The following is a 27,581-nucleotide window of genomic DNA, read 5'->3' as shown; positions in this document are numbered from 1 at the left end:
CTTATATAATAAAAGTTTTGTGTGAAGAATTATTTCATTATATACTTATTACTCGAAAAATAATTTCCAGTCATGCAAATAATTATACTTTTTGCAACCGACATATAGAACATTTTTTTTTGAAAAGTCATACCTTAGTCTAAAAAACCTTAAAAGAATTTTTCTTAATAATAATTTGTTATTAAGTTATGAATTTTTAAACGAAATTCCATTTCTTGTTAATCTCGGGAAATTTAAATTGTTATTGTAAAAAATTTTTTTATAAATGACCAAAATAATTATCAAAATTTAAAATAAAGTTACTCAAAAGTAATTAGGAATTTTTTTCAGATTTTTTGCATGATTTAATATTTAAAAAAAGGGATGGAACAAAAAGGGGTTAGTGTACAGACTGTGTTAGTGAAAATAAGTGTACAGACGGAGGGTTATATACATCATTGTTTTGTTTATTAAAAAAGCGAAGAAAATGCACTACTTAATTATTAATGTGCTGCTGTTAGAAAGGATTGAGATATCTGAGAAGTTTGGGATGAAATTTTATCCTAGTTTTGGCTTTGAAAGTAGAAAAATTTTATCCCAGTTTTGTCTTCTAGGATTAATTATGAAAGACAATGAAAGCAGTATATAGATAGATAGATAGATAGATAGATATTTTTTATACTGCGTCCCCTCGGGGTTTGCAGTCTCATTAAAAGATACATGCTTTCTATACAAAAATAATTTTCTTTAACCTTACACGCCCTGGCCATTAGGCAGCCTCACAACTATCACTACTTTCTCTTTCTCGATCCTTTACTTTCCTTCTTTTATATTCCGCCCCCATTACATATGTTACATTTACATTCGTATATCTCTAATTAATCTCTTTGCGACCTGGCTATGTGCGACTTTACAAATAATATCCCTTCTTTCTCTCCACGCCTATCTACCCCTTACTGTCCTATCCTTTTTCCTCTTCCCTTCCTCTCCTCTCCTTTTCCCAATTTTTCTCCCAACTTTTCTCTCTCAATTTGTACCTTCCTTGTCTCTTTATCCTTCCTCCTTATCCCAGCTCCACATTCTTCTTCCTACCTATAGCTCCCTATTTGACAACATTACCCTCCTTCCTCTCGTTTTCTCTGCTCTAGCCGTTTCAAACTCTTTTTTTCTCTCTTCTCAACTCTCGCCCTCCACAGCTGCTTCTTCTGCTCCCTTTCTCCGCTCTTCCTCTTACTTTCCTTCCACGTTTTCTCCACGCCACACCTCTCTTTTCCTTCTTCCTCCTGCTTCCTTCTCCCTCTTAAATGGCCTTTCCATCCGCTTTTCTTTTTTGTCCTGTTTTTTTATTTTTTCTTCTAGTTTTTTCTCTCCTGCTCTTTTCCTGTTCAGCTGTCTCTTCTTGTATTACCTCATTTCCTTCTTTCCTCCTCTCCTCCATTAGCACTTCTTTGCCCTCTTTATCGTCTTATCTCCTTTCTTCTCCTCCGTTCTCTCTTCCGCATTACTGCCCTTTCTCCTCGCTTTTCACTCTTCCATTCATCTGCTTTTGTTCTTCCACTCTCTCCCACTCTCTTTCTGTCCACCTTCCTCGCTCTTTTCTTACTCTCCTTTTGTCTTTTCTTTTGTCTCTCTTCCCTGCCACCAGTATCTTCTTGCGCCACTATCTTTGTCCCCCTTCTGTCTTTTCGCTCTTTCTTGCTTTCACTTTTTTTACCTCTACCTTCTTATGTAGATCTTCTTTCTTGTCACTTCTCTCTTTTCCTCTCCTCCTCTAGCATCGCTCTTCTTCTCTTCTGAAGTCGCTCTTCCTCCTTGTTTCTCTCTCTGCTTGCTTTTTTGCATACCTTCTTAACAACTTTACCATCTCCTCCAGACATTCTCTCATCTCCCTCACTTTTCTACACAACTCTTCTATCTTATCCTTCTTTGCTTTATTCCTCTCTTAGTCGGATTTCTTCCACTTTCTCTCTTACTTTCCTGCCTCCTAATCTTCTTGCAACGTGCGCGAATCCATTCATCGATATTGATATATTGATATATCTATTCGTATTCAATAAGCACGCTACTCTTCTTCTCTTGACATACCCATTCATTTCACGTGCTCCAACTCTCACCATCATCGCCTACTGCTGCTCACTCCCGGCTCATCACTCTTCTTCCTTCCATCGATCCGTTCGTCCTAGATATATTAATACACTGCTTTTCGGTCCCCCAATCACATCTCTCAGCTTCCTTTGCTGCGTTCCGGTTGTCCAATCAGAATCCTCATCTTTCTCTCCCGCGCACGCTCCAACTTTCGCTTTCTCTGCCGCTCTCCACCAGCGCTCTCTCCGCTGATTACACCTCGTATTTTGTCACCATCTGTCGTCTCTTCAACGCCTTTTCCGAGTTTCTTCTTCTTGCCTCCTCCATGTTGCTCTCTCCTTTCGACATTTTTCCTCCTTCACTGCTCCGATACCTCTTTCACCCTTTTTCGATTTTCAAATTTATTTTTCTCCGGCCCCAATGTCTGGCTTTCTCTTATTGTCTACTTCCTCTCCAGCCACTTTTTTCTTCACTCCACCATTCTCACCAACTTTACTAAAAAAAACTTCGGGACTCACAATCCCACCTGTTTTTTCTTTCCTCTATAATGCATGATAGTTAAATCAAGTAAAGTTACTTTTTTTAAAAATAAAAGAAGCACCAAGTGTGTGCGTGCGTGCATTCTTAGAAAGACACTATTATATATTACATAAATTTAAGTAATATAATTTTTTTACTTCTTATTTTTTTAAATAAAATTTCTTTAAAACAAAATGTATAAAATTACAAGAAATTGTTTTTTTTTATAAAACAAAAAAATTTATCTTTAACAAAAGTAATAATATGAAAAAATGCGTTAACTAACAAGCAGGGTTGAGCAGCCCAGAAATTTAGAAAATTCTAAAAAATTGTGTGTAAGTAGAGTAATTTTTTCATAACACAAAACTTTTATTTTTGCTCCATTACATTTTAAGAGAGTAAATGTTGGATGTAGTGTCCGTCCTGTGACAATCGGTAACTTGCGAATTCTCGGTACTTTCGTTTGATAGTCCCACTGCCCGCGGCGCCATTCATACGTTGCCACCTCTCCATACGTTATGGGTTTTTGTGCCCGACATTGTACGTGTGCCGCGTCTGCCATACGCATGTAAAATCCAAAAAGTTTTTTGACTAATAAATAATCACGTTAAATACATTTCCGTTTGTTATCTCGATCGACGCCCTTATCCTTTTTGTGCAACAGGTTATGGGCCCAGGTCGTAATGTGTGAAAGTGCCGCGTTTACATCGAGATAGAAAGTGAAATAACGGGTGGTCGGATTTGAGGTTAGAGTCGGTTTAGAAACTTCGTCGCGTCGTGTCTCAAAAATGTCGGTCGGTACGCTTTGAATTGAGCAACTGAACAAAGACAATACGACACGTGGAGGATACAGATCGAAGCTCTGTTAATCAAAAACGACGCGTGGAATTATGTGAACGGCGCGACGGTAAAGCCGGAACTGATCACCGAAGATGCTGCATCAGAAGCGGCTGTGAAAAACTGGATCGAGGCAAATAGTAAGGCCAAATCGGATCTGATTTTATCAATCAGTCCGACTGAACTGAAACAAGTAAAAGGCTGCGAGACTGCTTGCGACGTATGGCTAAAACTGGAAGGAATATACCAGTCAAGAGGACCGGCGCGAAAGGCCACATTACTCAAGCAGTTAATGCTGACAAAGATGCAAGAAGGACAGGACGTGCGTGAACACACCAGAAAATTCTTCGATGCAGTGGACAAGCTGCAGGATATGGAGGTAAACATCAACAACGATTTGCTTGCCATAATGCTGTTATACAGCCTGCCGGCCAGCTACGAGAATTTTTGGTGCGCGATCGAATCACGCGACAATCTACCATCTCCGGAAACACTGCGCGTAAAGATCACGGAGGAATACGACGCACGGAAGAACGCTGTTAATCGAGGTACTGTCCAGGACGCGATGATAACCGAAAGACACAAGGGTAAAAGGAGTGCCAAGAAGAAAAATCAAGGCGGAAAGAAGGAAGCAGCTAGCAGTGATAATTAACCGTTCAAATACAAGTGTCATAGATGTCAGTTATAAGGCAGTGAATTGCAAGAACAAGCCGGCCGTCGCAAGCAAGGCCGACGACGTAAGTTTGTTCGCGTTGGCGGAAGTTGACAACGCTTCACCGGAAGTTAGTGATGACAAAAGATGGTGTATGGATAGCGATTGTTTGTCGCACTTATGCCGAGATCTATCCGACTTCGTAAAGATCGAGGCCAGTGAAAACGGTAAACTTAACCTAGCAAGCAACGCGAGCACGGAAATAAAGGCCAGAGGTGTCGCAGCGCTCTTGACCAACGTCGACGGCGTGAACAGGACAGTGCGATTGCATCACGCTCTTCACGTGCCGGACTTACGCACGAACCTGATTTCGGTTGGAAAGATTACGGACAAGGGGTTCTGTGTCACGTTTAGAAGGAATACGGCCGAAGTGACTGATCGCGACGGAAACGTGAAGCTAACGGCGGAACGAATAAACGATCTCTACTATGTTCGACGCGGAGAGTAGAGTGATTGTCGGAACATCGCGGGAGACGACAACTCGGGGAAAGTCTTCGACAAGAGGACCCTAAAGGAATGGCACAGGGCGCTTGGACATTTGAACATTGGAGACCTGCGCGAAACTGTCAAGAAAGGAATGCTGGATTGAACGTTGAGAACTTCAACGAGGACTTTGAATGCAAAATCTGTCTCCAAGGCAAGATGTCGCGCCCCTCGTTTCTTAGGAAATCAGAGAGAGTGACGGATATTGGCGACATCATTCATTCCGACGTATGCGGCCCCATGAGAGTTCTTTCTCACAGGAAAGTTTGTTACTTTGTCACGTTCATCGACGACTCTTCGAGATGGTGCGAGGTAAGATTCTTAAAGCAAAAGAGTAATGTTCTCAAGGAATTTGAAAATTTTAGAATGCTTATGGAAACTCAGCGGGGAAAGTGGATCAAGTGTCTCCAGTCGGACAACGGGACTGAGTACCTTAACCAAAGCTTCGACGAGACTTTGAAGAACCACGGAATTTAATGACGGTTGAGTGCTGCTCACAATTTGGAGCAAAACGATGTCTCGGAAAGGAAGAACCGCTCACTCGTGGAAACGGCTCGATGCTTACTTGTGGAGTCTGGCTTGCCTTCATCGTTTTGGGCGGAAGCGGTATATATCGCAAACTACATCTGAAACCGAAGTCTCACTTCAAAATTGGGCGGGAAGACTCCCCACGAGGCATGGTTTGGTACGGCACCCGATGCAACTGAGTTCGAGGTGTTCGGGAGCGAAGTGTATTGTCTCGACAGGTTTCCGAATAAGGACAAGTTTGAACCGCGATCGCGCAAGGGCATCTTCGTAGGATACGCCGAGGAATCCAAGGCATTTAGAATTTGGATACCAGACGAGAGAAGAGTTGAAGTCACAAGGGATGTCAAATTTCTGAAAGGCTCGTCGTCTGCTCCCAGAGTCAAATTCGAAGAGTTCTTTACCGAAGAAATCCAGTCCGAATCAATCCAGTCCAAGGAGGAGTCGGCCGATAAGAAGCCGTGCTTCGACGTTGATTTGAGTCAAACCAATCGTCCAGAGAATATCGAACAAGACATTCCGGGAAGTGATTTGGGGGACGAATCCCACGAGTTGGAACACGAGGAACCCCTACGACCGGAACCCAAGCGAGGTCCCGGAAGACAGCGCAAGATCAAGACCGGATGCCCCGGGAGACCGCGAAAGGAGTACCATACGACGGGACAAGGGAAAGTCGCCGACTATGCCTTTCTGACCGAGGTTGCGCTTAAGCACCCCGAACATATGGAATTTAAAAACGTACTGCAATCTCCTCGTGATAAACTGCCGAAACGATAAGTTTTATAAGCTAACTGCAGACGTCCTGAAAATATTATATGTGTTATTATATTTTATATTATTATATCATAATTTTTCTTGGCAACTAAACATTGCAACACTGCAACTAGTATGTAAGTTCAACATGACAACAATCGCCGTGTGCCGCGGCCCGGTCGCTTAGCCGGCGCGGTGTAAATTATTATTTTTAATCATATTCCACCACTTCGATTGATTTGAAAAAAATATGTGTTAAAGAAGAAAATCTAGAGATGTTTTTGTGAAAATATAAAAGTGGTATCTCAGAACTATCACACCGAAAAAAATTCATAAAAAATTCAAAAATTTTTTATCGGGTTTTTTTTTACCATAAAAATTACTTAAAATTTTCTTAAACTTGTCTAAACGATGCTTACAACATATATTTTTTTCATTAAAATCGGGCCAACCATTTTCGAAAAAAACCACTTTCTTTATTTTTCTTTTCCCCTCCATAACTCCCCCAAAAATGCAATTTTGTAGCTAATTTTTGGGGAAGTTTTACATCTCAAGAGTGCCAACTAATGATATCAATTTGAGTTCGATTAGTGCGGGGTTTTACCTGCTTATTCCGCTATGCCCTTTCAAAATTTTTAGAATTTCTGCAAAATTAAAAAAAAATTTTTAATAGTAAAAATTAAATTAATGGTGATATTATATATTAAAGTTTAATGTAATTTAATGTTGCAATCTTTATCATACATTTTAAAAGGTAATATTAAAGGAAAACTTATTGCTCATCGAATTTGTTGAATTTAGGCTTTATCGACACGTTTTTGCACAAAACGACTGAATCTAGTAAAGAAAAGTGTCGCTCTGCTCCGCGAAGGGAGATATTAACAGTTAAAGTTGAGGACTATCAGATTATAAAATCTGTTGTACCGACGAAATGTAAGGAGTTGAGCATGCGCAGCGGTCATATCCTCATGCTTCTTGGTCAAAAGCGCATGCTCTGTCTAGTACAAGCCATGCAACAAATGCGCGAATTTCAAATGTCTATACATATATTTTTACGAGCATTTTGTTTTGCGTGGAAAGTCGCAAACTCATGTGGTGCAGAGAATGTTGCGTGCGCGCGCGCATACACACACACACACGCACACACGCACGCACGCATGCACGCATACACACACACATACGGATGCAGGGGTGCCTTTGGCTTCTCTTCCTGCATCCATCTCGTCCAAGGGGGTCGCTAACCCATGTAGTTTGCAGATTTCTAATGCAATGTACATAGGTTATTGACTTGGATTGGGTGGGTGCAGGAGTGGGGCCGAAGGTTTCCCTTGTATCACCCGCGCGTACGCGCGCGTGCTTGTGTGTGCGCGCGCGCGCAAAGTATTCTCTGCACCATATGGGTTTGCGACTTTCTACGCAAAACGAGATACTCGTAACAATAGGTACCATTTAAAATTTGCGCATTTTTTGCATGGCTTGTGCTAGACAAAGCATGCGTATGTGGCCGCGGAGCATGTCCGTAATCGCTACATCTTGTTAGTATGACAAATTTTATAATCTGATAGTCATCAACTTTAACTGTTAATATCTCTAAAATTTGCAGGGCAGAGCGACGCTTTTTTCTGCTACATTCGTTTGTTTTGTGCAAAAACGCGTTGATTAAGCCTAAATTCAACAAGTTCGGTGAACAGTGATCTCTCCTTTAGTATTACTTTACAAAGTATTAACTTATCTCGGAATACTTATTTTCATCAAAAAGTGAAAATTTGGTGTAATGTATTTATTTAATTGTACAACGCATAGTACGTTATACTAATCCTCGAATTTGGCGCAACCTTATTTTTTTCACGATGTAATATGCATACAGAAACTAAAAACTAACCTCGCGTACATCACATCATTCCGAACTGTCATATCATCACCGTTAATCTCTCCGCGGACTACCAATCAAGATATATATTAAGGAGCATTTGCGGCTTTAAAATAGAATTGAAATGCAATGTATGGAATTAGAAGTTAAAAAAAGAAGTTAATGGGAGCATCAAAGTAGGTTTAATAGGTGTAATATCAGCAAAACAGATTTTTTGTACTTTTTTGAGTATTTAAGTAGATGTAAAATAGCCTTATGGATGTTAAAATAGTATTAAAATTTTGTTTCGGGAGATTAACGTATAGCTACGTGGCCACGTACACAGATAGGATCGCTTTGTACGATAAGTATAAATATTTACTATCAATAATGCATTGAGAAGGATGTTACGTATTTGGTTCCGTTTTACAATATCCGTACATTCGTTGGCACTGAGTCATTTCCGGACGCAATGTAACACACGATAGCACACAACACGACATGCAACATGTGACAGAAGTAACACAACCGCTTGAATGCATAAAGAATAAAGATTGCGCTATTGCGGCAGATCATTTCGGATGAAGAATTAAAAAGGCGAGAGACGAAAGGTTAGGTCAAAGACGTGAGTCTAATAGAGTTCTAAAACTATCACGTAAAAGTTTGATAAATATCAAATAAACAATTTGATGAAACTTAGTGAAATAAGTTTGCCAAAAAAATTCGCCGTAATTTAATTTACAATTTTTTTTAATTGTTCCATGTTTTGGAATATTTTTCAAATAAAATTTCGGTGAATTAACACATCTTTAGCATAATTTTAACGAAATTTAATCAAATTTGAAACAATATTTTGTTTTTTATAAATATTGAAATTTAAGTAAAATCTAATAAAAAGATTTCTAATTTTTTAGAAATTTCTTAAAAATATTTAAACTGAAAAATAAAACTAGAAGCGAAATATGTTCACAACATTTTTGAAATAGGTAAAATAGTAATGTATCTACGATTCTTAGATTTAAAATTTTATAATGTTTTTGAAAGAGGTTATTGAAAAAAATGTGTAATTTTTCTGACATATTTCCTATTGTAATAAAAAAAGTTACTGAAATGGCTGAAATCTTTTTAAAATATTACTGACCGTAAAGGTTTTTACACAATGTCAAGGAACAGACAACAAGAACAGGAAATAGAAACTTATAAATAAGAAATTATTGCTTTCGATGTGTTTTTGTTGTACATACATACAATGACAGTAATAAGAGCTAACGGTTGGTTTTTGTCACTATTATCTCATTGTCATCAAAAGCTTGTCGAGGATGATAATTTGTTATTTATAATTTGTTTTCTATTTCTATTGCTTGTTGCCTGAATTGTATGTAAGGGCCTTTAATTTTCTGAATATAATTACAGAGTATTTTAGTCAATCTATTTTTGGAAAGCTACTATTTCTCAACCACATGAGCGATCCTTATGAAATTTCGAGAAAGTATCAAGTAAAGTTTTATCTGGTATTATTATTGATAATAGTGGGCGACGTTGGAGATGTTGATGTTCATGAAGTCTTTATCTAATTTAATATATTGTAATTTGACGGTGACTCTAGGTTTTTTGTTTGAAAAACTATGTTTGTAATTAGATATTGAATTTGAATTTTTAATACAAAGTTTTGAGTACTCTTCACACATATTTATGTTTTTTTTATACTTCTCTTACGATCAAACGGAAATTATCCGATTATTCTCAATCGGATCAGAGATTGAAAAGCACTCACAATACATTTTAGCGATGGAAATAGATTGGCGAGATTTAATTATTTTTTTGTTATTTTTTTGTCTTTTTACATAGGCTCTCAGCTCGCAAATACTCGCGTTGTGCGATAAAGTAACCATCCTGTCACCTCTTCGATTCCGAGATAAATTATGAAGGCCAAGGGTGGACGTTCCGTGCTATTTATAGTATTTATTGCGGTTGCATAAAAAGGGGCGGCAATACATCTGCAAATTGATGACGCTTGCATAAAAAAGAGAGAAAAGAAGCATAATATATCATGAATTGTATCCGAATTGCCACATTTTTATTTTATATTTTTTTCTCCTGTAGAATCGTTCCTGTCTCACTTATATATAAACTCATTAGCTTGGCAATTTTTTAACTTTAATGTCAAATCTGTCTGGAGATACACTCATCCGCCAAAAAAACGGGCCACCTAATTTTTCTCAAATTTTTAAATATCTTTTAATAGCGACAACTCCGCCAAAAATTATCGTATCGAAATGAACCAAAACTCAAAACTTAAACTTGCCTTTTGGAAACCATATACATTGTAATGAAGCTAACAAACGTTTTACAAATTGGCAGACATCGAAGATTCAAAACGATATAGCATATATATATATATATGCTATATATGCTATAAAAAAATCGTAGAAAAATTTTCCAAAGATGGATTTGTTAGGAAATGAATAACTTTAAAAACTCATACATTTTTAAAGTTAGTAGCCAGGGTGACTTTCTTGAGCTACGCAATAGTTAAAAAACTCTATTTTTTCTCTATTTTTTAAAATATTATTTTCGACGTTCGTCACTTTTTAAAACGTTTGTTGTAACTCAATTACCATATATTTGGATTTGAAGAAAAAAATTTAAGTTTTAATTTGAGCTTTGGTTCATCTTAATACGATAATTAGGTGAACTTCCGTATAGGTCGGATCCCTGATTTTTTTGAAATCACGTATTCTTATGTATTTTGGCACGCTGATTACGAATATGATAGTGAAAATTGGCGCAAATTTAATTTTCATGGCAAAAACCAGGGTTTTTCCATTTATTTCCGTAAATAATGGAAATTTTTTAAAACATTTTGGATAAAAGTTGTAAATCTCATTGAAATACACATTTTATCTTTTATAGATTTTTGCCATAAAGACACTAGTTTTTGAGAAAAATGACGTTAAATGTTCAAAACTTTCTAAAACTCATTTAACACAATTTGAGTTTTATTAGTTAATTTTGTTAGTTAATAATGCAAGGGGGTGCGGCAAAGCTTGTTTTTCGCCTACGTGATGTTTTCTGTATTACATGAGTGCGACTTTCTACGCGTGGCGAGGTTCACCCATACTCCCCCCTCTCCTCGTCTTGCTTACAGAGCGAAACGACATCCACGCTTGTACTGTACCACATGAGTTTGCGATTTTAGACTTGAGATTGTGGCCAAATAATGACTTCAAATTGTTTGGATTAGGTTAGGAAAAAATAGGGGAGAGGGTGGAGGAGGAGGGGCTCCGCCCCTCCCCCGCCCACGCGTTTTTAGGTGTAGAAAACACGTGGACGAAGGAGGAGCTTTGCATCTTTCTGTATTAATAAAATTAACTAAACTCGAATTGTGGTAGATGAGTTTTATGAAGTTTTGAACATTTAACATGGTTTTTCTGAAAAACTATTGTTTTTTTGACAAAAATCAATGGAACATAAAATATGTATTTTGATGAGGTCTACAACTTTTATCTGAAGTATTTTTTGAAATTTCCATTATTTACGGAAATAAATAGAAAAAACCGTGATTTTTTTTGTTTTTGCCATAAAAATTAAATTTGCACCAATTTGCACTATCATATACGTAACCAGCGTGCCAAAATACATAAGAATACGTAGTTTAAAAAATCGGGGGTCCGACCTATACGAAAGTTCATCCCGATAATTTTTAACGGAGTTGTCGCTATTAAAAGATAATTTAAAAAGTGAGAAAAATTAGGTGGCCCGTTTTTTTTTGCAAGTGAGTGTATATATAAATTCTAACAAAATTATCTTTTTAAAAATATATAAAAAAGCACCAAGTATACGCGCGCATGAAACACCTTAAAAAATCTATGTATTTTTGTACAAAATAAGTTTAATTTGGTACTACAAATGTACGAAATTTTAATAAAATTGTCCCCCCCTTTCTCAAAAACCAAAAAGTTAAGTTTCTCTACAAAAGTAATGATATGAAGAAAATGCGCCAACTATGAAAATAGATGTTCATACGAACTAAAACATCTACTTTTACAAATAATTATTTGTACAAATATTACAAATGAATATTTTAATACAAATTTTACTACAAAAACTTGACGCTGCTAAATCGAATAATTTGCTTTAATACAAAATCTAAGACAAAATCGCTTTCTTACAATTTAACTTACATAATAAAATAATAATTATTTAAAATTATAATTTTTCACAATTGAAATCGTAATGGCAATATGTACGCGTAATATTATATAGGCACGCACGTATACACACCTACACACGAGAGAGAGAGAGGTGGAGGAACATTGTGTAGTAATGACCATACATATACATATGTAATGTACACACACACGCGCGTGCGTGCGTGCGTGCGTGCGTGCGTGCGTGCGTGCGTGCGTGCGTGCGTGCGTGCGTGTGCATGTATGTACATATATATGCATGTGTATATTTTATCTCTTTTTTTCTCTCTTTTGTTGCGTAAGTAATTCTTTTTTTGAATATTATATAATATAATTAAAATCAAAGCTTGGAATTAACAGTGTGGCCAACAGAATATGTTTCTTGAATGTACCAAATATAACGTAATTTAAAAAAAAGGATAGAATAAAGTGAATGGTTTATTCTTTTGCAATGTATTGAAATAGATGAAAAGCATGAAATCTTGTCTAAAACAATACAGACTATGTCACTCAACTGGCCTGTCGATGACATGCCTGTGACCATGGTCACAGGCTGCAATGTCGATGATATGTTTATATGGATGCCCAAGGATCATCTGTACGTCTTACAAGGGGACATGGGTCATGGGTCATCGATTTTTTTCATACTTATAGGATTTGAAGATCAGTACTCGGACTTCAATTTCCTAAAGCAGTACGATGCGCTTCTCAAAAATACTCGAGAAAATCGATTTTGAAGATTTCCGATATCTTTAAGTACAGAAAATTTTGACGTATTGTTAGAGCAGCTTGTAGCCGAGCGCACAGAGCTCTAGTTTCGTAAGCGCGGAGTAGCTGGTTCGATTCTCGCTGGTCCCAATTTTTTTTTAATAAGTCAATGCAGTTTTTTTTTAATTGTATATTTTAACATTTATCAAATTGAAATGCTAATTAATTATTAAATATTTATTTGTTATTTTTTAAATAAAAATTAACATCCCTTTATTTTTATTTAACGGTAAAGTACGAATAACACAGCATCTGCTCTCTCGGAACCCTTACTTCTCCCATTTTTTGCAAGGCTGTTCTTTGTTCACGACTAGATGCGAAAGAATGGGGATCGACCAGGATCGACTTACAATAAACTCGACTTGTAAACTCCGACTAACGTGTTAAAGATACAGCGTAAAATGTAAGCGATAAAATAACTGAATATTATTTGTACATATTATTTTTGCATTTAACAATAAGACGTTTTCCATTTTTGTACCAAATTTTAATTTATTATAAATATTCGCATTTTCAAGCAAGTGGCAATTAAAAATAAAAAGTTGTTAATTTTTATTTAAAAAATAACGAATAAATATTTAATAATTAATTAGCATTTCAATTTGATAAATGTTAAGATATAGGATTTAAAAAAAACTCCATTGACTTATTAAAAACAAATTGGGGGCAGAGCAAGAATCGAACCAGCGACTTTGCGCTTACTAAACTAGAGCTCTGTGCGCTCGGCTACGAGTGGCTCTGACGATAGGTCAAAATTTTCTGTACTTAAAGATATCGGAAATCTTCAAAATCGATTTTCTCGAATATTTTTGAGAAGCGCATCGTACTGCTTTAGGAAATTGATGTCCGGGTACTGATCTTTAAATCTTATAAGTATGAAAAAAATCGATGACCCATGACCCATAAGGTCCCCTTGTTAGTCTATTTAGTCACTTATGCATTCTATGCAAGCCGGATCTATGGATAAGGCACAGGAATATACCGATAAGTTTTTTAGTCAAATCGAAAAACTAAAAAGTAATTTCAATACTTTGTTGTTTCTGAAACAATTTATTATAATTAATACTGTTACACTTCCCGCGACACTCCCGAACTCCCGGTTTCCTCGCGCGCACACTTCTAACTTTCGGTTGCATGCGAGAAATAACACTCTCTCGTGATAAGAGGAAAGTATTTATTTATCCACTTTAAATACACGAGCTTGACAGCTCAGAAAATCGACATCCCAAAAACCAAAACGTTCCCATAGCAACCGAGCAATCGATAATATTGATCTGTTGGATCAGCTGATTTGCGCGGCCGGATATTATACCGGCGACGCGTGCAACAATACAATTCTCTCCATGCATTCATAAAAATTACATTTAAAAAATTTGTTATTTGTAGCTAAATTATAATTGTACGTTTATAATTATATTTATTGTTTTTTGACAGTTATTGATAATAAATCTATTTTGTCTATGTTTCACTTAAAGGTCTTGGAACATACATTTATGTGCCAGCTTGTAATGGGAAACAAGCGTGGCTCTTATTGTGAATATGGTCTATGGTCTTTAAGTAACATAGGCTGTTACATGCAAAGTTAACAAACTTGAGAAATTTCCGTAAGAACCATACGTTTATTTCCCATTATAAGCCGACACATGATTATATGTTTCAAGAGCAATTAAAATATGGGTAAAATAGGTTTATTATCAATAACTGTAAAAGAACAATCGATATAATTATAAAGGTACCATTACATTTAACTACAATCTTAACTGTAAAATAGCAATAAATATAATGCTATATTAAATTGATGCAAAGAGAATGAAAAGTAAATCTAGGAGGATGACGTATCGCTCCATATTTGAGAAGTCAACTTGTAGTTATTTTGAAATCTTTTATCTCATGTATGCCTTGATTTACAAAAAAATAAGTTAGAAAATAAAAAATATAAATAAAAATTTTGAATGTGATCTTTGTAAATGTATGAAAAGAATTGTATTAATTAGAATAAATTGTTTCGGGAACAAAGTATTTAAATACTTACTTTTTAGTTTTTGATTTGACTAAAAACCTTATGTATATATTTCTGTGCTTTATCCGTACATCCAGCTTGCATATGTCATGCAATGCATGCCAGTTACTAAATAGACAGACGTAGAAGTAATCTTTGACATCCATCTCCAATATTACAGCTTGTGGCCAAGTCATCGGCAAGCCAGCTGGGTGACACTAGTTTATATAATTTGTAATAGTTTGAGACAAGATTTCACATATTTCACCTATTTCAAAATCTAAAAAAGATGGTTATACGATATCTTTAAAAACCATATAGTTGCAACATATTTTTTTAAATAAAAATATAATACTATTCTCTTACCTGGCTTGCCATAAGATAATGATGCATACTTGAAGAACTTGAAAGTACACCTTCAAATAATTTTTTTGATATTATTTTGATATCCTTTTGATTTTATGAATTGCTCTGCCAATTTTTTATAGGATAGTTCACTCAATTTAAAAGGGGATGAACCTCGGTGAACTTCTTATCAACAGCAGCATACACTGGCACACTGTAAATTCCGAGCTTTGATAATTATAATCTTCCTTTTCTCACTTGTTTACTCTTTTCTTTTTTGATTCTAGTTTCTATTAAAATAAAGTGTTTCTTCCTCTCTTTCCTTTAATATAACTAAAAATGAAACATAACACAAAGTATTACTCTTGTCTCAGAATACCTTATTCCAAAAATGAAAATTTTGTGTAACTTATCTGATCTTTAAATTAGGCAGCCGTATTTCCTTCCACGATGTAATATGCACAGAATTTCTTTTCACGATGTAATATGCACATTATGCATAAATAAAATAAAAACTGACTCGACGCTAACCTTGCACACGTTATTAACCTTGAACTGTCATCATATTATCACCGTGAAATTCGCCGTGGACTAAGGGCCATCGCATACGAAATGACAAGCATATGCATAGCATAAGAACCAATCAGCTCCCAGCATAAATCGCCATAAACGTACGGACGGCGCGGACCGCCAATAATTAGCGATGCTAGTGTCAACTCGTACATCCATCTGACGGCGCGAAAAGCAACCGTATAAATCCCCACCACTTGGTCGGGCGAGGACGATAATAATGACTACGGTGTTTCTTAATCAGATTTACTCTTGAACGAAAAATTTTAATCGCGATATCTTCGTTCGTAAGTCACGTAGCGGAAAAATAAAAACACTTTTATTATATAAATCCGATGCAAGCTATCCATTAAGCTTATTGAGAAATCCATCGATTCAGTCGTTATTGAGAATCCGATAACTACAAATTTCCGCAAATGACATCTCGCGTAAAAGAAACAGCAGTGGTGCCTTGTGCTGCGCGTACACGTAGCACGAGGCACTACCTTGCCTCTTGATATACATATTTGTACATATTTGTACGCACGCGCGCGCGCACATACGTACATATAAGAATACAAATCTACATTACAAGAATACAAATATAGACATTAGCAATGTTATTCCCTAAATCTTGGGCGCTCGCAGGTTGTGTGGTCGCGTAAACTATCCGTCTCGCTGCGCGTTTATTTGACGCGAGACACCGTGTCTTGCGGTTTTTTATTACCTTTTTTTCTTCTCTTTCTTTTCCCCTTCTCTTCTCTCTCCCCCTTTACTTGCCCAATCTATTTTTTTTCTAATTTAACTTCAAGTAAAGTATTTTTTCCTCTTTTTCTTTTAATAATAATAACACATGTATTGACACAAAGTATTGACTTATCTCAAATACTTATTTTCTTAAAAAAATGAAAATTTTGTGTAATGTACTTATCTGATTATACAACGCACAGCCGTATTTCGCTTTACTATATAATATGCGTACAAAAATACAAAACTAACTCGTCACTAACTTCGCACGCGTCATTAACTACGAATTTTCACATTCGTAAAATTTGTCGCGGACTTGACCGTCAATCACGTACGTACGCGAAAAAGCGATGACAAAACGCACACTTTTGGGATTATACGACTTTTCTTATAAGGGATTATTATTATTAATCTTATGATTTACAGATATATTATTTGATATTTATTTTTTACTCTTGCAAAGCGAATGACGGCGATTTATTATCGTATCAATATGCAGTATATATTTTATAGGAGACTGTCACAGGTAAATCTTAAAGCCCTTTAGTGTTGAGTTAATGTACTCGACAAAATTTTTGAGAGCGACGACGTATCTTAAATGAAAAATTTACATTTTGGACTTTACGTCGCAATATCACCGCTCGTAGAGCACGTAGAAAAAAAATAAAAAGTTATATATATATATAAATCAAACCCAAGCTTTTGATTAAGCCTAGTTAGAACCTAGTTGGTTCAGCAGTTATTGAGATATGATAATCTCGGGTGTTTGCAAGTCGTCTTCTCGCGTGATACACAGACAGTCTTGCGCTGCGCTTTTCATTGGCGCGAGATATTACCGTGTCTCTTAATGATATTTTTTACAAAAAAAATTTTACTCTTATGATTATAATAATTTTATGTGATAAAAAACATTGGCGATTGAAAGAAATTATTGCGGCGAAGGGTTTTTTTTCGTAACGGAATCACTTTTTATTGTCATTTCCTTTCGTTGATTTTGCGGCGCGTTTGATGAGACGATATAACAATGCTTGAGCTCTGGATGTGCTGACTAACGCCAAATTATTATTTTTTTTTCCATGAAATATTGAGTATAACTTGAAGAAATTATGAACTGCTGGAATTACAGCATCAAATAGTATAAAATTCTCTAAAATGGCTTTACAGAATTGAAAACTTTTTTACGTATGTGAAATACATAGAAGAATAAATCATGAGACATTCAAATTCAAGAAAAAACTTTTTAATGACATTTTTTAAATTTGAAGATTTTGTACTTTGTTAGTGATTGTCAGTAATTTTGTCAATTCAGTATTTTCTTTAATTGAGAAAGTATGTAAAGTTTTGAGAAAATTCTATTTTTAAAGTCATTAATTTTACAGATAATAATTTTATAAAAAATTTTGTAAAAAATACAGTATAATAATTTTTAATAAGTTAGTATTTTCTTGAATTTTAATATTTAATATTTAAATGTTTTAATATTTAAATTTTGCTCGTTTAATACACATAAACGTTTATCATGTATATGCGTATGTAAGAAGAGATTTACTGATACTAAGCTTACTTATTTTATAGATATACCAGATATCCCTGAAAATATCAAGAATTTACAAGCGCTGCAGGTGGCAGATTTTAGCAGTAATCCCATTCCAAGGTTATTTAATTATTCTTATCTTTTATTTGTTTTTTAACTAAAATAACGTTTTACAATATGTATTTATGTATTACAATATGTCTTATTTTGCATTGTCTTTTTTTTTTCTCTTGATAGCGCATTATTAGATATTATCGTTGATTTGAAACAATTCAAAGCGATATAAATTTTCATTGATTATTTTTTTAGGCTTCCAGCAGGATTCGTACAGCTAAGAAATTTAACTGTACTTGGACTTAATGATATGTCTCTTACAAACTTGCCACCTGATTTTGGAAGGTAATATTCAAGTTAACTTTAATTACCATATTTTATATTGTGTATTGTTGTAATTGAAGAGTTTCCTACAAAAACAAATCCAAAAAATTAAATTTTTGGGAAATACAAGAAATTTTGTATCTTTAAATTATTTATTGTGTAAATATAGGAATTTTTACTTTAGATCTGATAGATATAAGAACAAAGTTGTAGGCTTTAATTAATATTTTGAAGAATTATTTAAAAAAATTTAATTTGTTTAGTTTTTGCGGGAATTTGTATTTAATCTCTATTAATCTTATAATATTTCACATTTATCTTTTTTATAACAATAATGATGAAGATAAAAAGGAAACCCTGACAACACAACGTCCAAAATCGGGACATAAGATTAAAGACGTCTTTTAGACATTGTTTAGAAATATGGTATAAGATGTTTAAAAGACATATTAAAGACATCTTTAAGACGTTTTATGTCCCGATTTTGGACATTGTGTTGTCTGGGAATTATTTAGAGTATAAAGCAATTATTTTTTCTATTTTTATTTACAAAATTTTACAAAATTTACAAATATTAAATTTATTTTTTAATATATTTTTTTTAATATAATAGTGCAAAAAAGTAATTTTTTCCAGCATGCAAAAAAACAGTATTAAACTAAAATTAATATATTTTCTTAGTTTAACATCATATCTTGACTGTAACAGACGTATTATGTGTGTGTGTGTCTCTTGCATTATTTAACCTATATTGTACTTTTTGACGCACATTCTTTGTAAGTAACATAATTATTGTTTTTAATAACATGATAGAATTTATAGTATTATATAATTTCCAATTCCGTCTTTTAGATAACATATCTGGACATATGTCATAGGTTTTTTTTAATGTGCACAATGTAATTTATGTATTTTTGTACAAAATAATTTTAATTTGGCACTACAAATGAGGAGGGGGAGGGGGAGGGGGGGGATTTTCTACAAAAATTCCTTCTGTATCGAAATCGCAAACCAAGAATCCAATTGGGTTCCCAAGAAAATATGTAGTTCTTGTTATAAAATGTTGCGAAGTTGTGAAAGGAACAAGACAAAACTGAGAATGAGAGTACCTGCCATATGGAAGAAACCGATGACTAGAGAAGATTGCTATTTCTGTATGACAAGTCTAAATGGAATAAACAATAAATTTTTTTTGAGGTTAGAAAAAAATGAGTCATTTCAGCAATTCTGACCTTGGATTTGGATTCAGCGGGTCAAAATACATAAAAATAGATTAGTCTGGTCTGTCGGACCAACGTTAAAAAAAAATTTTTTTTGAGGTTAGGAAAAAATGAGCCAATTTAGCAATTCTGACCTTGAATTTGGATTCAGCGGGTCAAAATACATAAAAATAGATTAGTTTGGTCCGCCGGACTAACGTTAAAAAAAAAATATTTTTTTGAGGTTAGGAAAAAATGAGTCATTTCAGCAATTCTGACCTTGGATTTGGATTCAGCGGGTCAAAATACATAAGGATAGACTAGTCTAATTCGCCGGACCAACATTTAAAAAAAATTTTTTTTTGAGGTTAGGAAATGCGAGCTAACTTTGCAATTCTGACATTGGATTCGGATTCAGCGGGTCGAAATACATAAGAATAGACTAGTCTAGTCCGCCGGACCAACATTTAAAAATTTTTTTTTTTTGAGGTTAGAAAATGCGAGCTAACTTTGCAATTCTGACTTCAGATTCGGATTCAGCGGGTCGAAATACATAAGGATTGACTAGTCTAGTCCGCCGGACCAACCACTTTTTTTTTGGTGTGCCTGTGTTATTAAAGTTTAATATATAATCTATATGTATAATAACCTAAATGCTTTGAGACGAGATTTCATCAAGAGACAATACGCAAGTTGAAAAAAGCGTAACTGTTAAAGAATATGTTTCATAGACAAACCTAACGGAATAACATAGTCTATAGAACTACATAATTTAGATAAAATGTATAAGTCAACAAATCATAACATTAATATTTTGATGTTATATAAATTCCAAGTTAAGCGCTCATTTCGTCAGATGCTCTTTTTGACATGTCAGGAATACCTTAATTACACAGGCACACAAAAAAAAGTGGTTGGTCTGGCGGACTAAACTAGTCAATTCTTATGTATTTCGATCCGCTGAATCCGAATTCAAGGTCAGAATGCAAAGTTAGCTCGCATTTTCTAACCTTAAAAAATTTTTTTTTAAATGTTAGTCCGGTAGACCAGACTAGTCAATCCTTATGTATTTTGACCCGCTGAATCCGAATCCAAGGTCAGAATTGAAAAGTTAGCTCGCATTTTCTAACCTCAAAAAAATTGTTTTTTAAATGTTGGTTCGGCGGACTAGACAAGTCTATCCTTATGTATTTTGACCCGCTGAATCTAAATCCAAGGTCAGAATTGCTGAATTGGCTCATTTTTTTAACCTTAAAAAAAATTTTTTTTATAATGTTGGTTCGGCGAAACAGAATAGTCTATCTTTATGTATTTTGACCCGCTAAATCCAAATTCAATGTCAGAATTGCTGCATTGGCTCATTTTTTCTTAATCTCAAAAAAAATTTTTTTTAAATCTTGGTCCGGCGGACCAGACTAGTCTATTTTTATGTATTTTGACTCGTTGAATCCAAATTCAAGGTCAGAATTGCTGAAATGGCTCATTTTTTTTAACCTCAAAAAACACTTTGTAAAAACAGTTTGGATCACAAATGTATAATCCGGAACGTGCAAGCTTGCGTAACCACATTACCCGGGGAAAATTCAATACAAGTATGACAAGTTTGAGCTTCTGTAAGTAGCGTAGAAAATTCACTCCTCTTTTCTATATCTCTTTTATTCTTGAAGATTCTGTGCAATGGTTTTCTCTTACGTTTCTTTCCTTTTACAGAGACATCACGTTTGAGCGTCCAGCAGAAATCAGCCATCATATTCACATCCCACTTGCCTTGATATCGATACTACATCTCCTTGATGTCCTGATAAATCTTTTTCCATGTTCTTCACTATAATCACCTAGATTTTCTGGGAAGTAATCGATATGAGAATCTAAGAAATGCAACTTAAGATTCATTAGGCAATCTAGTTTTCTATAGTTTTCCATCATTTCCGCTACCCTTTCTTTGTAATCTTTACTTTTGTGGTTACCTAGAAAATTTTCCTTGGGTAATGTGGTTACGCAAGCCTGTACGTTCCGGATTATACATTTGTGATCCAAACTGCTTTTACAAAGTGTTTTTTGAGATTAGAAAAAATGACCATTTCAGCAATTCTAACCTTGAATTTGGATTCAGCGGGTCAAAATACATAAAGATAGACTATTCTGTTTCGCCGGACCAACATTATAAAAAAAAATTTTTTTTAAGATTAGGAAAAAATGAACCAATTTAGCAATTCTGACCTTGGATTTGGATTCAGCGGGTCAAAATACATGAGGATAGACTTGTCTAGTCCGCCGGACCAACCACTTTTTTTTGTGTCTGTGTTATTTAAAAAATACGAAACGGTATTATAAAAATTATTACATATTATTTGATAAAAAATACTTTTTAATTTAAATTCGTGTTTTTAAAAGTGTTTTTCTAACTACCATTTAAGAAATATAATCGTTTTATCTTTGATTCTTGTTGGAATAAAATTATTTATTATTCTAATGTTATAAGATTGATAGAGAATGATTACATTAAAAAACGTTGATTTTTTGTTTTTTGTAGGAAAAATCTTCAATTTTATTCATTGTTTTACAAAGTATAAAAAATGTTATTGTTGTAGCTTGGAGGCACTACAGTCACTGGAATTAAGAGAAAATTTGCTCAAATTCTTGCCTGAATCGCTCTCCCAACTTTTAAAACTCGAACGGTTGGATCTCGGTGACAATGAGATCGAAGAATTGGTAAGTTCTTTTATTTTTTAAATTATGAAATTAATATATTTGGCGCGGAGTTGATTTTGGTATGCTTTGGATGCTGGGACGTACAATGTATAAACAGTTAACATGCTCAACGTGGTGACTTTTGTTCCACTCTCTGTTTAGACTATGGGGAAGATAATGTAAGATAAGCGAAACAAAAGATAATAAAATTGGGAACAATAAAAAGGCGATAGCCAAAGGATGATCAGTTGTAGGTAAAACGGAAGAATAAAGATATAATTTGGAAGCTTTTTGTAAACTCTATTTTTTTATCTTATTTTCTTTTCTTATATCTATAGTGCGCATGTAGATTTTACAGACATACGGGATCTATAACTTAACGCCAGTTCCAAACGGCTAAGATAAAAAGATTTGTGGGTGTAGAATATTCTTGATAGCCTGTTATTTTATTGAAGAGGAGAACAAACTTATAACAATTCGGTTTTAGCCGGAATCAAACTCAAGATCTCCAGCATAACAAACCAGTGCGCTATCTGTTACACCACGCTTGTCTCATTTCTAAATCTTTATAAATTTAAAATATAAAAAATTTAAAAACAATTTTTCAAGATAACAATTATCAGGATAATTAAGAGAAAGAATGAGAAGAATAACATTTTTTGTTTAGCCTGCACATGTAGGACAATTACCAGCACTACAAGAATTGTGGCTCGATCACAATCAATTGCAACATTTGCCACCTGAAATTGGTCAATTAAAAACACTAGCATGTTTAGATGTTTCGGAAAATCGTTTAGAGGATTTGCCTGACGAAATTGGTGGTTTAGAATCATTGACGGACTTGCATTTATCACAGAATGTTATTGAAAAGTTACCTGATGGATTGGGTGAATTGAAAAAGTTAACTATTTTTAAAATAGATCAAAATAGACTTTCTACTTTAAATCCAAATATAGGAAGGTAAGATACTTAAATTTATTACGTTGATTTCTTAAAAATAAAAATAAATTAATCACAGGTAAAAATTTGTTTATATTTTATGTTTCAGATGCGAAAATTTGCAAGAGTTAATTCTTACAGAGAATTTTCTTTTAGAACTACCACTATCTATAGGCAAACTTAACAATTTAAATAATTTGAATGTTGACAGAAATAGCTTACAATCTTTACCGATAGAAATTGGTAAGATGACAAGATATTTTAATGTGGCTGAAAATCTTTGACAAAGCGTTTGCATAGAGGTACAACGAACTAAAGTCTTATCGTAGAAGTCTTTTACTTTGTGATTTTTTTGTATCTTCTTTTTTGTGATTTTTGCAATAATTAATGATTCTATTTATTAATTTGTACACATAATTTAATTTGCTCATTCTAGCATCAAATGTAAGCGCTATATAAAAAATTTTCAATCACCCTGTATAACATTGATTTTTATTGTTGTACAATATTGAATATTTAAAAGCAAATTTAACATAATAATAATTTACTTATAATTTAATTATTTTCAAAAATTACATAAAAAAAATTTTTTTTTAGGAAATTTGAAAAAGTTGGGTGTGTTATCTTTAAGAGATAATAAGTTACAATATCTCCCAATTGAAGTGGGACAATGTACTGCTCTTCATGTTCTAGATGTATCTGGCAACAGGTATATGACTTTTATAATTTGCTCCGTATATTTACAGTTATACTCAATTATTGTTATTACAATTATTAGAAGAGAGGAGGTTATAAACCACCATTTTGTTTTGTTTAAATAACTCACAAGGAAACCTCGCAAACTCGAAATTTCTAATTTTAATGAAACTTGGCTTTAATGTAGAGGGAATAAATACATGAATTTAGAAATTATTAGTTGATGCTTGAAAACGGTTTGAAAGGGTGAAACCACTCTTCAAAAGTAGATATTTTTGCCTTTTTCTATTTAACTACACTGTTTATTTTCGAAAAAAAATTTTTTTAATAAAAAAATTTTTAATAAAATTAATTTTTTATGTATTTATAAAGTAATAATACTATAAAATTAATATATTTTTGTTTTATCTCTAATATCTACATGTTATTATTTATGTATATTATATTATCTATTTATATTATCTACATTTCTCTATGTATTATTTTTTGCGCAATAGTTCTCAATATAAGAGCAAGGTTGGAAAAGTTACTTTTCAAAAGTAACGCGTTACCATTACTTTCGGTAAAAAGCAACTCGTTACCGTTAATTGTTGGTTGTAAATAGTAATATGTTACCGTTACTTAAAAATAACACTTAAAATATTGTTCCCTTTTTTTTAATGCTAAAATATGATTAAAGGGTGCTTTAAGAAAGGATGTAAATTGAAGAAAAAGTAAAAAAAGCGCACCAAGTGGTTTTTCTCTAAGGAAAAAATCAAAATCAAAGAATACTTTTGATAAATTCAACCTAAGTGATATTTTTTTATAACGAAAAAATCACAAATCCAAGATACAACTTTTTATCAAATTCAACCTAAGTAATATACATTCCTAAAATGGTATAACTTTTATTATTAAAGTAACAATTATTTTAAATAAAAAATTATTTTATTTACACACAAACTAATTTTTCTACAAAATTAATGATATGTAAATATTTTGCGCCAATTAAGAGTGAACACTACAAAATGAGTGTTGTTTTTTCTCTACAAAAATTATGATATGAAGAAATATGTGCCAATCTATAAAAATAGATGTTTATTCTTTGGCTGGCATTCATAGTTTGATTTTTTATTAAGCCTGTATCAGAGTAGAGATTGATATTGGGATTGAACTGAAATGTAATTAATTAGGAACAAAACCAATATTCTTTAATTTTGCTTTGAATGGTCAAATTCCAATAAATATTTTACTATAGAAATTTGGCGCCGCTAAACCGAATAATTTGTTTTAATACAAAATCGCTTTCTTACAAATTAATTAATTTATATATTAAAATAATACGTATAACATTATACACCCACGCACGAGGGAAAGAAAGAGAAAGAGAGACATTTGAACGTAAGCACGCATAAAAGACTAAGATATTAAAAATTGCTTCCTTATAAACCAAGTTATATACTAAACACAAGCACGCACGCACGCACGCACGCACGCACGCACGCACGCACGCACGCACGCACGCACGCACGCACGCACGCACGCACGCACGCACGCACGCACGCACGCACGCACGCACGCACGCACGCACGCACGCACGCACGCACGCACGCACGCACGCACGCACGCACGCACGCACGCACGCACGCACGCACGCACGCACGCACGCACGCACGCACGCACGCACGCACGCACGCACGCACGCACGCACGCACGCACGCACGCACGCACGCACGCACACACACATTCAGATGCACGCACAAAATGGCTGCGTTCCGTTTTATTACGCACATGATTGACGTTAGACATTATTACGCGTGAAACGAAACGTCCAAGAATCATGCGAACGTGACCACTGCTCATGTCACTATATTTCGTTGGTATCACAGATTCCTAAATAAACTGATGCGTGTTTATAGCACACAAGCGTCTCTTGTATCAAAAATGTGAAAGTGACTTTTTCTGATCTGAGAGGTCGACGACGACGACAATGACGACGTTTCTTACATGAAAATTTTGATATTTGGACTTTGCGTCGTGATATCTCTTCTCATACAGTATGTAGAGGAAAAATAAAAATAGTGTTTTGATATAAATCGACCCCAAGCTTTCTATTGAGCATAGTTAGAACTCTATCCGTTTAGCCGTTTCTGAGATCCGACAATCTCGAGTGCTCGCAAGTCGCGTACTGTTACGTGCCTAGACACGATAAAAATTCTCTTTAAAATATTTCTATCTAATCACCCTGTACAAACTATGTCTTAAAACTATCCCGATATATCATACCATATCCTTACTTATTGATAACCTTTTCTATCTACGGTCTTTTTAAACTTAATATTTGTCTGTTTCCTCGTCCTGTAAACATCCTGCATCCTACCCAAACTACTCTTTATGACAGATATCAATTATCAAATTCTCTCCTTTTTAAGAAATTAACCAATAGCTATTTCCACCTTACGAGCACTTCCTATGATTGGACGATGCTAACTTATTCCGACTTTAATATAAGGATCCCTCTCGATGATTAGAGTCAGTCTCTGTACTAAACCACTAGAAGTTAGACGAAAGTCTGTAAAACGCTAGAATAAAACACTTTAAACTACCAGTGCGATTCATCTCTCACATTACGTGCATCTCACACGTAACAGTACTCGCGTAAAGAGCACGGTCAGGCTTGCGCTACGCTTTTACTTGGCACGAGCCGCTACTGTGTCTCTTGATAAAGTAAAGAGATATTAATCTCTAAATATTTTCAGGGTTGGGTATTTTTAACTCTAACAAGTTATTTTTAAAACCTATAAGCTTTAACTTGATTAATTTTTTTCCTAAATTAAAAATTTTATCTGGGCGAAAGAAAAAATTATAAAATGAAAATGCATTCCTGGGTGAAAACAATATTTTTTGTTATCTTATATAATTAATATTATAATTTAATTTACAAATAATATATTAATTATATATTTGCATGATGGATATTGTAATTACACTGGCGCAAAAAAAACGAAACAAAATTTTTGACCGATTTTTAGGCAATCTTCAAAGTGATGCAACTTTGCGAAAAATCATCCAAATTACATGTACTTTTTTTTTAATTAAAGGGCAAAGACTCTACTTTGAGAATCCCTACGCGAAAGTTTGATTTGTTAAGTGCGAATCTTTTGTATCGCATGAAAACCAAAAATGTGTTTTTTGATTGAAAAAAGTAAAAGTTTGTTATCATTTTGCACAAGTTTCTCGTTAAAATTTTGCTAATATTAATTTAGATTCTTAAAGTTCATTCTTTTCTAAGCAATTAAAAAAAAACATGTCGATACGATGTTTTTTGTTGATTGCACGCGAGTTTGAAATTTGCACTGCATTTTAGGGTATTTTAGCGAATAAATACGGTATTTTTTGAATATCATGAATTTTGAGTATCAATATGATATTGCACATTGATTTTATTCGTGTTTAACTCAATCATACCGCCGTGACGATTGGATTTTGTACATCATGTGGTCCTGAAAAGGCAGATTTTTTAGAAAAAATTTAAACTTTTATTTTTTATGTATTAGCATGTGTATATGTATGTTTACGTGTATGTGTGGGTTTATATGAATATAGATGAATGTGATCTTCTGTTGACTTCAGTGAAAGTGCGTCAGCTATCCGTTATATTCAGATCAATAAGTACAAATTTCCACTGATGAATTTCAGAGCCACATGATGTTCAAAACCGATCGTCATTCTCCACGTGGTGCACATCAGGTCACTTTGATGACGGCGGTATGATTGAGTTAAACACGAATAAAATTAATATTTAATATCATATTGATACTCAAA

The 27,581-nt window shown here is 34.1% G+C and overlaps 1 protein-coding gene across 14 annotated transcripts in view; it reads left to right on the top strand.

Moving 5' to 3' along the window:
• LOC105835844 (protein lap4) overlaps window positions 1–27,581 on the top strand; it is a 365,219-nt gene that overhangs the window by 20,309 nt on the left and 317,329 nt on the right. For all 14 annotated transcript variants that reach the window (XR_001139022.3, XR_004962559.1, XM_012679440.3 and 11 more), the window contains exons 3-8: window positions 17,916–17,994; window positions 18,184–18,273; window positions 22,043–22,163; window positions 22,810–23,102; window positions 23,191–23,324; window positions 23,679–23,790. Coding sequence is in view for 12 of the 14 variants with exons in the window: in XM_012679440.3 (XP_012534894.1) it covers window positions 17,916–17,994; window positions 18,184–18,273; window positions 22,043–22,163; window positions 22,810–23,102; window positions 23,191–23,324; window positions 23,679–23,790 (829 nt within the window). In the remaining 2 variants the exon portion in view is untranslated. The remainder of the gene's footprint in view (window positions 1–17,915; window positions 17,995–18,183; window positions 18,274–22,042; window positions 22,164–22,809; window positions 23,103–23,190; window positions 23,325–23,678; window positions 23,791–27,581) is intronic.

Source organism: Monomorium pharaonis, chromosome 1 (genome assembly GCF_013373865.1).
Source record: "Monomorium pharaonis isolate MP-MQ-018 chromosome 1, ASM1337386v2, whole genome shotgun sequence".
Classification (NCBI taxonomy): domain Eukaryota; kingdom Metazoa; phylum Arthropoda; class Insecta; order Hymenoptera; family Formicidae; genus Monomorium; species Monomorium pharaonis.
The sequence above is the reverse complement of the archived record's forward strand: the minus strand, read 5'-3'. Positions and strand labels throughout refer to the sequence as shown.